This window comes from Diplotaxodon limnothrissa, linkage group LG6 (assembly GCF_057381915.1).
Source record: "Diplotaxodon limnothrissa isolate DT_005_m linkage group LG6, D_limnothrissa_male_GT1.1, whole genome shotgun sequence".
Lineage (NCBI taxonomy): Eukaryota > Metazoa > Chordata > Actinopteri > Cichliformes > Cichlidae > Diplotaxodon > Diplotaxodon limnothrissa.
Window position 1 is genome coordinate 35,617,097 of NC_140601.1, and position 14,267 is coordinate 35,631,363.

The 14,267-nt window shown below is 41.5% G+C and overlaps 1 protein-coding gene across 1 annotated transcript; it reads left to right on the plus strand.

Moving 5' to 3' along the window:
• Positions 1 to 99: 99 nt before the first annotated feature.
• Positions 100 to 14,039, plus strand: nomo (nodal modulator). Its single transcript, XM_085355130.1, has 31 exons — positions 100 to 269; positions 778 to 867; positions 949 to 994; positions 1,108 to 1,208; positions 1,474 to 1,580; positions 1,680 to 1,752; positions 2,389 to 2,541; positions 2,732 to 2,869; positions 4,010 to 4,099; positions 4,226 to 4,331; positions 4,443 to 4,593; positions 4,686 to 4,863; positions 5,302 to 5,443; positions 5,573 to 5,704; positions 6,245 to 6,381; positions 6,481 to 6,568; positions 6,721 to 6,784; positions 6,884 to 6,979; positions 7,099 to 7,320; positions 7,553 to 7,635; positions 7,737 to 7,896; positions 8,946 to 9,072; positions 9,646 to 9,759; positions 9,897 to 10,024; positions 10,168 to 10,309; positions 10,505 to 10,588; positions 11,336 to 11,446; positions 11,578 to 11,679; positions 12,387 to 12,506; positions 12,619 to 12,711; positions 12,943 to 14,039. The coding sequence occupies exons 1-31, from the start codon at positions 114 to 116 to the stop codon at positions 13,072 to 13,074; spliced, it is 3,666 nt and encodes a 1,221-aa protein (XP_085211256.1). The 5' UTR covers positions 100 to 113; the 3' UTR covers positions 13,075 to 14,039.
• The last annotated feature ends 228 nt before the right edge of the window (positions 14,040 to 14,267 follow it).

Below are 14,267 nucleotides of genomic sequence, written 5' to 3' on the forward strand. Positions count from 1 at the left end.
ACCTCCTACCCGCCAGAGGTCGCTGCAGACGCCGCCTGTGACAGTTCATTGACAGCCCCTCAGCTGGTACGGAACCGGAGGCAGCGTGCGGTTGCTTGGCTCAACCAGTCAAAATGCTCAGAATTACGATCCGGGCAGAAATGGGATCCCTTTGGATTTTATTCGGTGTCATCTACTCCCAGTTCTTGGCCGTATCCTCTGATGACATAGTTGTGGCATGCGGTGGATTCGTGAAATCCGACGTTGAAATCAATTACTCTCTGATCGAGGTGAGAGTGCAAATGTCCCGACTAGCGTGCTAGCAGCTAACCAGCAGCTAGCTGGTTTGTGGTAGAAAGCTAAAGGTTGGGCGGAGTTTTTCGTTTCAATGACAGTTTGAATGAAATGAATACAAAAGCAGTGTATTTGTGTTTAATCTGTTTCTGATTGCTCGCAAACATTTGTGAGTTTGGTCTTGTTTGACATTGATTTAGCTACTTACTTGATAGCTGATGGTAACTCCGCATTAATATCCATATATCACACAAGGCATTCACTGCTAATCCTAAAACCTGCAGGCGTTGATGAGTAAGTGCTCCCGTCCTAATCCCTTCTTTTTCACGGGCTACATGGGATTAGCAATTTGGTTAATTAAGATATTGAAATGAACTAAATCCGACAGACTAGATTGTTTCTTTGTTGCTAGTTGACATAAATCGCTCAGTTTAGTTATTATAGTATGAACACTATAATAACTTTCATTATGATTAATGATCACTGTGTGTTCTTCATTCTCAGATTAAACTATATACCAAACAAGGATCACTGAAATATCAAACGGATTGTGCTCCAATCAATGGTTACTTCATGATCCCTCTCTATGACAAGGTATGCCAGCAACTGATTTGATTAGCTCTAACTAATTCTTTCACTGATGGTGAATTTAATCAAGCTGTCACTTTAACGCAGGGAGATTTCGTTTTGAAGATTGAGCCTCCGCTTGGGTGGAGCTTTGGTAAGACTCTCACAGAAACATCCCCATAATTCACAAATTATCATATAAAAGCCATTGTGCATTGTCCCATATTCTCTGGTCTCTTTTCCTTTTGGACTTTTAACTGTCATCAGAGCCTACCAGTGTCGACCTGCATGTGGATGGAGTCAGTGACATTTGTACGAAAGAAGAAGACATCAATTTTGTTTTTACGGGATTCTCAGTGTCAGGAACGGTGAGAATGGTCTTCTTGAAAAGAAATTTAGATTGTTATAGTATGTGGACAGAAAGTTTAAGAGTCAAGACTGTCTACTTTGCAAAATGTGTGATTTAAAAAAAACTGCTTTGACACATTTGATGGGGTTTATCTAAATGCAAGAAAACTTTGGAGCGCTTTAAAGCTTCTTTAACCAATGCAACACAGGTTATTGATAAAATAAATAGTAGTATCAAGTGGTGATTAGTGTCTAGTTTCCTCAAATATATTGTGTTTTGCTCAGGTTCTGAGTAAGGGCCATCTCATGGGCCCAGCTGGCGTGGAAGTCAAACTCAGCCGAGCCGGAACAGGGGAGAAGCTCCAGAGTGTCACCACACAGCCTGGAGGAAAGTAAGTTACTCACACCTTATGTTTGTTTCTGCATTATACAGATGTTTGAAATGAACTTGCCCCTTTCTTTCTTTTTTTTGTGGTTTTTTGCTTACACAGGTATACCTTCTTTAAAGTACTACCAGGAAAGTATGACATCACAGCTTCTCATCCTTCCTGGACTCTCGAACAGGTTTGTTCACGTTAGCAATCGATATTAAACTGCACGTTGCGTTAAAAACGTGTTGTCCATGTTCTATTATGAGTGCCTCATGTCAGTTTTTTACATCTTACATCCACCAAACCCCATTTAGAATTGATGATCAACTTATCATGCATGTCTTTGGACTGTTGAAGAAAGCTGGACTTTGCAAGATGTAAAATAAATGACACAAAGTGTAACTTGGTTCATATCTGATGTTAAAATTAGATGAAAAAAGAGTGTGGTAAACTTTTAGTGAAAGATTTAAAATCTGTGTACAAAAATACACTGTCAGATTTGTAACTGATGATGCGAATAAGCTCTCCCACATTATTTCCCCCCCCATACCCACCTGCCATCATGCTCAGTACCACAGCATCCCAGTTTCCAATTAAAGTACTGTCATTAATACTGTAGAGAATGCATGATCTCAGAGGTCTGTTTGATTCTGTATCGCTTGAGGGTAGAAAACTTCATTATTCACCTACTTGCTTAGCTGATACAGTTCCTTGTCAGGTGAGCAAGGTTATAACTAATGAGCTCCAGCAGTAATCACAGTGAACCTGACAGGGCCATTATTCCATCTCTTAATGCAACTTATGGGTGACCTCTGCCATCTTCATATAGAGTACTACCTCAGTGCACGTCTCCAATGCAAATGCCCCGGCCGCTGACCATCTGGTGGTTGGAGGCTACGATGTCTCGGGGGAGGTCCGCAGTGATGGAGAGCCCATGAAAGAGGTCACCTTCCTGCTTTACTCAGCCACAGTCAAGAGAGAGGTAAACCTCCATAATTTCCATTTTTGCACAGAAATATGTCGACTTTTCATATCCGTCTTACATTATATGTAAATGATCACACTTTAACACTTTACTTTAACTTAACACATTTTCCACGTCCTTTAATTTCTGGAATATGCTGAATTTCGCATTGCTCCATTGGTTCAATTTGAATGTTTGTCATTTCCAGGACATAAGTGGTTGTAATACTTCCCCAGTGGAGGGTGCAGATTCTGGAGACAGCACGCTGGTATACCTGTGCAGCGCTCTGTCCAGAGATGATGGTGTCTTTGTCTTTCCTTCGTTAGCCAGCGGCGAGTACACTGTGGTGAGTTATTGTCGCAAAAGCCAACAGAAGACTGCTGTCAATTTGAGCTATTGTGTCAGAAATACAACAGAAGACCAAATGATGTATAAGTACACAGTGCAGCTACTTTGATTTAATAAGGAAGTCTTTTCCTTTGTGCCATAAGATTAGCTACATCATCTTCTGCTTTGTGAATTCCTATGTTGAAGCCTCTATTTGGCTGCTTCCATGTTTCCTATTTCTGGATGAGAGGGTGGAGTGTTTAATTATCAGATAGCGCCAGCAAGTTACATCCATTAACTCTAACAGGGCATTAGACAGTCATAGATACACGCTAATTAGCGCTGCATAACATACAAATGAGTACTACAATTTGATCCGAAAACCGGACCACAAATGCAGCCTTATTAATCTCTGAAAAGCACCAAGAGCACAAAAATGATTGAGTTCATGTTCAGTGACTTGGCTTGGCTGAGGTCAAGCTTAGCAGACAGCTGCCAGAATAGCCACCTGCATAGGTGTCCACCTATCAGTCAAAGCTGCTTCACTCCTAATTGAATACATTGGAGCCTGAATAGAAAGTAAACAGGAGAGTTGGAGCGAGACACGGTAAAGTCAGTTGTTATCTTGCTGAGGAGTTAGAGGTGATGAAACTCACAGCTCCTTATCCAACCACTCACAGCAGGTACTCGTTATTCCATTACTCCTCTCAGTATTTCAAAAACAGCGCAAATTTAAATCTTGCTTTTTTAAACTTGATGACACACACACACAAATTTTACTTCAACAGTACTATTTGAACTATTTAAACAGCTCTAACGCCATTTAAAGAGGTTTGGGTGATTTACTTAAATTAACCAAACAAAGACTTTCATAGGATTGTATTACAATATATTGTAATGACAACTACAACATGTTTTATGTTTCCTGTTTTCTAATCCACCCCACATTTAGCTAGGTAATCCGAATCCAGTGCAGGAATTACATGTGTATGAACTTTTTTTTTTTTACCGATATAACTACAAGAGACAAGGTGGTATGAATGATGGGTTTTATGAAAGCATCATTTTTATTTGCGAACAATGAAATTCTATCTCCTCTATCTTAGAGATGTAATCGTTTTTCCATCTAAATGTGCTTCTGTGAAATCCTTCACTTCAGATACCTTTCTACAGAGGAGAAAGGATCACTTTTGATGTTGCTCCTTCTAGGATGAATTTCAAGGTGGAACACAACAGCTTGAAACTAGAGGTAAAGAGAACTGTTATATCTTAATTTTTTTAAAATAGTTATTATTAATGTGTATCAGCAAGTTTCAAAAGGAAACAAGTTTTGTGCAAAATATTCAAGTTTGACATTCTGTCTCTTTATGTGTAGCCCATCTTCCGTGTGATGGGCTTCTCTGTGACTGGCCGGGTTCTCAACAGTCCTGATGGGGAAGGTGTGCCCGATGCTACAGTCTACCTAAACAACCAGATCAAGGGTAATCGCAAAAGAAGACTCATGTTTTCAGTAGAATATCTAACTATAGTTTTTGAAGTGGTTCTCTGTCACACTTTAAACTGTAGCTTGCTTTACCACTCTGTCCTCACAGTTGTCAGCAAAGAAGATGGCTCTTTCCGGTTGGAGAACATGACAGCTGGTACCTACACCATCCGTGTCAACAAAGAGCTCATGTTCTTCGAGCCAGTCACAGTGAAGATCGCTCCTAATACGCCTCAACTTCCTGATATCGTCACAGCAGGGTACGTTATAAGAATTAGTAGCTTATTACATAAATTTAGCTGCAGTGTAGTTCTTCATATTGTCATGACTTCCTCATTTTGGTCCAACACAGGTTCAGTGTTTGTGGCCAGATCTCCATCAGCCGCCTGCCTGAAGGCATGAAGCAGCAAGGTCGCTACAAGGTCACTCTGACGCACAAGAGCACAGACAAGGCTTTCATTCGGACTGTTGAATCTGACCATCAGGGGGCCTTCTGCTTTCAGGCCAAACCCGGAGACTACAGTGTCCATGTAAGACTCGAGCAGCATTTTATTTTATATGACATATCCATATCTTAATTTTTATAACCTCTTATTTAATCAGTTTGAAAGCTAATTCAAATGGTATTAAATATATACAAGAAACCGACATATGTCACGCATACTAAATTTTAATTGGTGAGCCTCCTAAAAGATGAACAGATGTCATGTTGCCTAAAGCGCAGATGGTGCTTTTTACCCATATTCTATGATATTTGCACATTTACGGCTTAACAGTTGCAACAGATCATCATCTGAAAAACTCATTTGTCATTGGAAAGCAAAAAACCCAAATCTTTAACTTTTTTTTTATTCAGAAATACAGATTCATCTGTGTCATCAAACCAAAGCAGTTAAGCTTAGTGTTCATGTAGCTGTTTGATTAAAAAATATGGTTTTAAGCAAAAGGATATTTGTTTGTGTGTTCAGGTATCTCTGCCTGAAGCAGAGGTGAAAGCAGGCCTGGCTCTGCAGCCTCAGGCCCTGGACATCTCCCTTGTGGATCAACCACTCACAGACCTAGTTTTCACCCAGTTCATGGCTTCTGTTTCTGGAAAGGTGTACTGTCTAGGTAAAAGTCTTAGTAATTTACACTTTACAGTCTTTTTGAGAAGACAAAGTTTACCAAAGATGCAGCTTTAATCCATAAAGAAATATGTTTTCACACGAGCCAACCTTGTGTTCTCTGGTTGTCCTTTAGCTTCCTGTGACGACCTCTCTGTAACCCTGCAGCCAGCGAGTAGGCAGGGGGAGAGGAGGGCAGTGGCTCTGTCTGGGAGCAGCGACATCCTCAGCTTCTCTTTTGACAACGTTTTGCCCGGGAAATACAAAGGTTTTAAGTATACTTCTAGTTTTTTTAAATTATATGTAAACTCTGCATGCAGTCAGGTTTTCACTGGAACAACTGAGTCAAGCATTCTGTACAATATAAACCCCTCAATCTATGCACACTTCTATTTGAAAGTTATAGTAGTTATTCTTAAATAGAGAAATGAGCGGGTAATCATCAGCCTTTCAATCACTGGTTTATAGCAGCAGCTTTCAGCAGGCATGCCATTACTCAACTAGTGTTTCCCCACCTTCTGGTAATGTGGATCCATCTGTTCATTCCACACAAACTCTTTCACTGCCTGCAAATGATCTGCACACATGCATGTTTATTCAGTTTATAGTGTTGCTGGGACAGTTTTTATATATAATATGTGTGCAATCATTTTTTAAATTCTTTTTTATTCAAAGATCCTGAACGGAACTTGTGATATTTTTCCACCTATAATAGTGTGACATATTTAATTCACATATTTCTTTTTTCCCCCTGTCATTTAAAATGTATTTCTCACTTTTTATTCTCTCTAATCTTTACCACTTGTAGTAAGTATTTCTCACGAGGAGTGGTGCTGGAAACATAAGTCAGTGGAGGTGGAGGTTCTGGAATCGGACGTCTTGGGGGTGGAGTTCAGACAGATTGGCTACATCCTGCGCTGCTCCCTTTCCCATGCCATCACTTTGGTTAGTAATCAGTAGCTCACTCCACTTGCACTACATGCTGCCTGTTAGATCAGATGCTTACACTTCCATATGTATTATTGAATGTGTGGTGCTGCACAGGAGTTCTTCCAAGATGGCAGCAAACCTGAAAACGTTGGCGTGTACAACCTCTCTAAGGGAGTCAACCGCTTCTGCCTCTCCAAGCCTGGTGAGTTTCTTTATTCTGACCTCTCATTAGCTCAACATAGGAGAAATTAGCATAATCAAAAAATATCAGACTGTACCAACTGTACCATGTCCGACTTATCTAAATATACCACTGGAACGTAATAATTAATCAGCCAAAAATGGCTTGTCCAGGTGTTTACAAAGTCACCCCTCGCTCCTGCCACCAATTTGAGCAGGACTTCTACACCTACGATACGTAAGTAATGTAACGTCGTGTGTTTTTATTTCTGGGTTAATGCAGTGCAACCATGCAGCCAAAGCATTCTAATGACTGCTGTTGACCTGTGTGTAACAGTTCAGCCCCCAGCATTCTGACCCTGACTGCAGTGCGGCATCACATGACAGGACTCATCACCACCGACAAGACTCTAGACGTCACAGTCACGATCAAGTAATTATGACTCTGCATGAGTAGTCTCGTATGCTCAAATGCTGCCGTGCATTTGCGTGTTTGGTAATGACCAGCTTTAGCGTTTTTATTTATTTTTAAAACCTCATCCCCCTGGTCAGGTCGTCCATCGAGAGCGAGCCGGCGCTCGTGCTGGGTCCGCTGCGGAGCCTGGAGGAGCAGAGGCAGGAGCAGCAACTGCAGGAGATCGAGCTGCGACGTCAGGAGCGAGAACGCCGTGCAGCTGAAGAGGAAGGAGGTGCCAGAGACGATAGTCCTCCTATCCAAGAAAAGGCTGATGAACTGACAGGCCCTTTCCACTATGAGTTCTCCTACTGGGCTAGGTCAGTTTTTGCTCTTTAAAATACCATGTAGGGCTGACGGCAAAACTTCTGTTCACTTTAGTGTTAACTTGGAAATTCCAGCTTTATATCTCTGTAGAAAATTAACAGGACTTGAGAGAAATTAAGAGTGGAATTCTGACATCTGCTAATAATAACCATCAGAGGCTCACTTGAGTCTAGAACTGTTGTTCATTGCTGTTAGTGATTTTTTTCTTTCTGTGTAAATATGCAGGGCTGGTGAGAAGATCACAGTGACTCCCTCCTCGAAGGAGCTGTTGTTCTACCCTCCTGAAGTAGAGGCAACTATCACCGGAGGTAAATTCACACAAGAAGAAAGTCTATTGGAAACCTTAAAACGGACTCTGATACAACCCACGCAGGTTATTCTAAATAAACCGCATCTTTGCTGTTGACAGAGTCGTGTCCAGGTCGGCTGGTGGACATCACCGGTCGTGCAGGTCTTTTCTTAGAAGGCAAGGTGTCACCAGAGCTACAAGGTGTGGAAATATCTATCACTGAGAGAGGCGCTGCTACACCACTCATTACTGTGGCCACTAATGAGATGGGAGCATACAGGTATGAGAACACAGTGATAAAAATAGGGTGTATGAAAATGAGAGCGAGGATATTCAAGCATTTTTCATTCGGGTAATGCTGCCTTCGGGTTCTGCTATAAATGTTATTGCCTTAGCAAGTCATTATACTAACAGGGTAGTTCATAAATGCATTTTTTTTTTAAAGAATAAGGTTTTTGGCCTGGAGTGAGGTGTGAAGTCTTTTCTATTTAGGACCAAAAAGTTAAAGTTAAAAAAGAAAAAAAGTTGAGATTCATGGCTGTGGGCGCAGCCATCATCATTTTGTTACTGACTGAAATAACCCAACAACTGTTGGATTCATTACCTCGGAGCCCCAGATGTTCATGGTGCCCAGAGGATGAATTTCAATGACTTTTGTGTTCACCTGTTTATTCCTCTTTTCTTTATTTGAAGAAAAAAAAAAAAAACCCTGGAAACTTACGAAGCATCAGCCAGGCTAGCATTTTTACAGCAGATATTTTTGGCTTGTCATAAGAGCGAAAGCACAGGTGGCATTAGAGACATTGGCGCTGAATCAGTATGCAGAAAAGCAGGGCTTGCAATACATTATCAAGCCTGTGATCTGCGATCTTGATGCTGTTGTAAGCATCTTAGTCTGTAAAATTAGGGTCACGGGGACAGCCTCACAGGGCTGCAAGTAGACTTTGTGTCCTTAGAGCAAAGAAACATGCCTCTTTTCTTTCACATGAGTAAAGCTTGTGTTGTATGTAGTGCTGTCAGCGTTAATCTCGTTAAAATGACGTTAACGCCATAACCGCATTAACGCGGCAAATCTCCATTAGCGAGTTAACGCGGATCGCCCCGTGCGTTAGGCTGCACGGCGTTAACGAGGCGCGTTGACGCCGTGCAGCTGGCGGTTATGGCGTCATTTTAATGAGATTAACGCTGACATTGTTCCATTGTTTTAGTATTGACGTTATAATAGGCTTTATAGATTGGCTTGTGTTCAAATCACGTTGCATTTAGTAATAAACAAGTATCTTGAAGAAATTCCGACCTTCACTTAACTTTTCCCCCGCTTTTCTTCAGTGTGGGTCCGCTCCACAGTGACCGGCAGTACGACATCAGTGCAAGTAAAGAAGGTTTCGTGCTGAGTCCCGTGGAGGGCACCCAGGGAGATTTTAAGGCATTTGCTTTGGCTGGCGTCACCTTCAAGGTATATGCAGCCATCCTCACGTGCATGTTTTACCTCCCAGTAATCATCAGACGTTTAGGTACTTTTTATATTTGTCCAGCTGTTTGTTCACAACTACTAACCCTCAGTGATTATGGTGGTTGGACATGAGATAAAGAAGTGACATAATGAAAAGTACTTGTTACTGTATGTTTTGGAAAAATGTTTTTTTTGTGTTTTGCCGCGTGCTGTCAGTACACTGCCTTTGTGCTGCCCTTTGTTAAAAGGATCTGCAATTACCTACTGCGACCGTGAGATCCTGACACAAATGATCAGTATTAGTTTCCTTTTCACACTGTGTGATAAATTGCTTTGAAATCTTCTGCTCAGCATTGACAGAGCTTTGTGCCCATGTTTATTTTTCACTTGTACATCTTCTCTGAAATTAAGCTCACCTGTCAGCCTGATTACACCCACAATTTGGCGCTCACTCGAGCCACGGGCTTTCATTATATTTTCTCCGTGTGATCTTTTATTGTGAAAAGATTAAAGGGGTTTAATTGATTTGGTCCCTGTCTAGCAGTAAAATCAACAAGTATTCTGTCTGTGCTGTAGATCAAATCGGAGGACGGTCAGCCTCTCGCCGGCGTGCTTCTTTCTCTGAGTGGGGGTCAGTTTCGCTCCAACCTTTTGACTCAAGACACTGGCATCCTCACTTTCAATAACTTGGTAAGAAACCTCTTTTAGTAGTATGTCAGACTGCCAAACATTGTTGGTGGTTGACGGTAATTCTAGGGATGCTTTGCCCTGTGTCTTGGTTCACTTGTCCATCCTGTATTTTCTGCTTCCCACCTTTTTTTCCTCAGAGTCCTGGTCAGTACTACTTCAAGCCCATGATGAAGGAGTTCCGCTTTGAGCCGGCATCTCAAATGATTACAGTGGAGGAGGGTGAAAACCTCAGTATTGATATAACTGGAATCAAAACTGCGTACAGGTAAATGAGTGTACATTGTCCACTGTTAGCTTGCAAGCATAGGAATATCTTTCAGTGTGCAAATTACTGAGCCTATACTCATCTGCTGGTGGGTACTGCAGCTTGCACATGTGCTCATTGCAGTCTTGTACACTTGTCCTCAGCTGCTACGGAATGGTGCAGTCTCTCAACGGGGATGCAGAGTGGGACGTGGCTGTGGAGGCCGTGGGTCAGGGAGACTGTAGCCTCTACAGCGAGGACACGGTCACTGATGAGGAGGGCCGATTCAGACTCAGGGGTCTGCTGGTGAGGACGGGATGAGCTGTTAAAATAAGACCAGACTTGAGAATTGAAACAGATCATGGCCTCTAGGTGTTGTCTTGGATTACTAGGGAAACTGGTGATTTTGCAAAGTGTGATTTGTAAGCTGTATATGATTTGCTCAGTTGTAATGGAGTGTATGTGATTATACCTCTAACTCATTTAATGTTTTTCTTGCAGCCGGGTTGCAAATATCTCATTCAACTGCGAGCTGAAGGCAACGACCACATAGAGAGGGCCTTGCCACAACACAGAGCTATAGAGGTAGGCAGCAGCTTGCTTCAAGTTTGTCTGGTGCAGATGTTCAGCATCTTTGGCTTTTAATGGGGTGGAGAAATTACAATTATACCAAGTTTCTTAGAGCTTTAAATATGAGAGGGGTCACTTGAGTGTCATGAAGGCACACATGCTTAAGCATAACTGGTTAGTTTTACATGTTTGGCTACATATTTAGACTTTTTGTCAGTAGCTAATGGTGCAGTTATCTATGTTTAGGAAGTATGTTGTTTTGACTTAAAAGCTGTGGGTCAGAGTTGACTTGGATTACTCTTGAAGGCAAAGCTGCTACTAAATGAAGCTCACTGAGTGCTTTAAGTTCAGGAATTTTGCACACATTTTCAAGTCGTACTCGCACTGCTTTAACACTTCTGAAAACTATTAAGGGGGCTATGGAAAACTTTAGTAATTGAATTGTTAAAATAACTGTGGGAACCCTGTGATTATGACTTATCGGCACCCTCATCACATGGGTCCTTTCAATATTCAGAACAAAAGCAGCGATAATCCCATTGCCAAAGTTTAAACCTCTCACTTCATAATTTTAGCTTGTCTGAAAAGTGCAGCGCTCCTAATCTCCCTCGCAAGGCTGGAAATGCCTTAATTCCCTTTAATTCTCTGTTATTATCACACCGTGTGACTTGAACAAAAAACTTGATCCGTGGTTCACATTGGATATTTTCTTCACAAGTTTCATTGTTACATCTATATAATGAGCTCTATATTCCCTTTCAGGTTGGCAGTAGTGACATTGAAGGGGTCAACATTATCGCCTTCAGGCAGATCAATCAATTTGACCTCAGTGGAAACATCATCACGTCTCCTGAACACCTTCCAACACTATCAGTAGGACGTTTAAAACCCGGCATTTTTGTCTTTCTTTTGAAACTTTTAAGTCTCTACAAGGCTTTTGCATTAGCTGTAGATAAGTTAGACCTGTAATCATTTTGCTTTACCTTTACACTTTCCCCCCCCAGGTGAAATTGTACAAGAGTGACAATCTGGACAATCCAATCAACAGCGTCTCTCTGGGACAGTCCCTTTTCTTTCACTTCCCTCCTTTGGACAGAGATGGCGAGGTAATTCAGTCTTAAAGAGCTCCTGTTATGCTTTTACTGGTTTGAGTAATGAGGTCAGTGTACGTTTAGTAATCCCAGTAAGCCAAAAGGTTCGTGTTTCAGACCACTAAGACAATTCTTTCCTACTATTAGACATGTATAATGTCAGTGTGAGAGGACATCCCTAACATGGTTATGTCAGGGACAGCGCTCTTCATATGTGCAAATTTACCACCCACATGCTGTTCAAACCTTCTGTTTAGCAGTAGTAGCCAATCAGAAGAAACCTGGCTTAAAGGGAGAGCGGTTTTAAAGAGAGAGGAGGTAAAACACCTTTCTGAAGGTGGTGCAGGCCCTCAGTTCAGTGAGGCCGAGTATAAGATAAAAGTAGGATTATTTTTCGACTGTGAAACATGCAAAGCAACTTGATGGTTTTTGGTTTTTAAGCCAGTATTATTAAAATATAGTGCTGTCAGTGTTAACGCAACATTAACGTGCTTAAGCTGCATTAACGCCGAGTGACCCCTCACACTAATCTGCGTTAACTCGTTAACAGGGATTTGCCAATTTTGACGCGTTAACGTGGGTCAGTTCACGTTAATGCTGACAGCACTACTGAAATATCATTTACTTAGTCCTTAATTGCGTATTTTATGTAATTCATAGTAAAACGTGACCCAGAATACACTGCTGTTTATCCATAGTCACCTTTCTCTTCTCTTTTCTAGAGCTACGTACTGATGCTGTACTCCACACTGTCCCGTTCCCAATATGATTTCACACTGCCTCAAGTCTCCTTCACTTCCACTGGCTACTACAAACATGTCACTCTTACCTTCCACCCTACTGTAAGATACAGATGTTTTTAAGTATATATTTTTCCTACAAAGAATATTTGTTTTGTCTTATTTGTTACAGAACAGTATGTTTCTATATAAATGTGTGTGCACTTTCCCACAGCGTAAAGTGCCCGACCAGGATGTTGCTCAGGGGTCTTACGTAGCTTTGCCGCTCACTCTACTTCTCCTCTTAGCGGCCTACAATTATGAGAAGGTACAGAACAAGTTGCATCTAATCAAGGCAGACTATTCAACCAAGCTTTTGTTTGATTTGTCAATTTCTAAATGTGAGGAATAAATGTCACTAGAAGTGAGCCTTGTCCAGGCCAAGCCTATAATGTATTAATACCCTGTAATTCTAATAGTTGTCGCATGGTTGGTTTTTATAGTTAAAGTTTTTGATCCAGTAAGCTTCATTTAATGCCTTTTCCTGACCTGTTTGCAGGTGATTCCCCTTTTGTTACAGTTGGGGAGCCGCATCCAGGGAGTGAGGAGCATGGCTCAAGCCAGCAGCGAAAGTGCTGCTATGGATGAAGCCAAACGTCAGGCCAAGAGACAGAAAGCCAGGCGAACATGAGGTGCACATTAAGCCACATCTTCGTACACTAAACTGCCCGCTAGCATCCGTGACCCCAGCATCGGAAAGCAATGGGTTACCAGGGTTACACTTCTTCATTGTTACCAACCAAGTGCTGTGTGTGCTAGTGAACTTTTTAGCTTGCTAAGGTGTGTTTGAAACAGGGCCCAGGTGAAGCCCAACATGAACCACTCAACACCCTTTACCACCACCACCACCTCCACCTCATCTGCCACTTTGATTCACTGGACCGATAGCTGACATTTTACAGACTGTTTTTTTGTCCACAATTAATCTTAGTCTAAGAAAATTGTTGATATTTGTAATAGAATATGAGCCATTTTTTATATTTGTAATTTATCCAGGTCAACAACAGCGTTTTGTGGGGTTTTTTTGTTGTTGTTTTTTTTTTTTTTAAATGAGTACACTGCTTATTTTAATAGTCCTAACAATGTTTGGGTCCGTGAGACATTGTATGCCTATCAACACTGGGGCCAAGTCATTGAAACGTGGCTTTAATTTGATAAAGTGTTAGCTTAAAGCAGCAGTTCTCAAACTTTTTTCCCTGGCATGCCTCCATTTAGATGCCACACACACACACACACACACTTTCTCAGCATCAGCAAAGTTGATTATTTTACATACCGTACATAAATTATAGCCATAAAGCTTAATTTAACTTTGTATTTTTCCCTGGGTCGTCCGCAACCCTCCTGCAGTGGATTTATGTCCCACCAGGGGGCCCCGCCCCATAGTTTGAGAACCGCTGGCTTAAGGATATTTAAGGTTTCCAAACTATGTGCTGGTTTTTTCACAAGCTTAAAATGTTTTTAACTTGATGTGTCCCCATGGACTTGATCTAAGACTGAACTGAGCCTTATAATCCCATCACAAACAAGGGACTCTGTAACTTCCAGTTACAAATGAAAGACAACCAAAGATGTTAACGAGCTAATATGGTTGTTAGTCAATCACCAATGAAATACTGTAATGCATTCACTCCTGATGGCATTTTATTAGGCGTTAAGTGTGATGTTAGACTTTTTGACTCCTCCGTTTGCTCAGGTACAGGATGCGGGAAATTTTGGTTTGAATACTGTGTTTTTGTTTTCTTTGAAGGATGGGCTGCGGTGGCGGGGTAGGGAGTGATAGGGCTAACTAAGAGTTGATTAATTTATTAACATGTTTAATCG

Excerpts from the sequence above, each read along its gene's own strand:
- nomo (XM_085355130.1), top strand. The coding sequence starts at position 114 with ATGCTCAGAATTACGATCCGGGCAGAAATGGGATCCCTTTGGATTTTA. Across the intron at positions 7,897-8,945 it reads AATGAGATGGGAGCATACAG|TGTGGGTCCGCTCCACAGTG; the intron begins GTATGAGAACAC and ends GCTTTTCTTCAG. Across the intron at positions 11,680-12,386 it reads CTTTGGACAGAGATGGCGAG|AGCTACGTACTGATGCTGTA; the intron begins GTAATTCAGTCT and ends TCTCTTTTCTAG.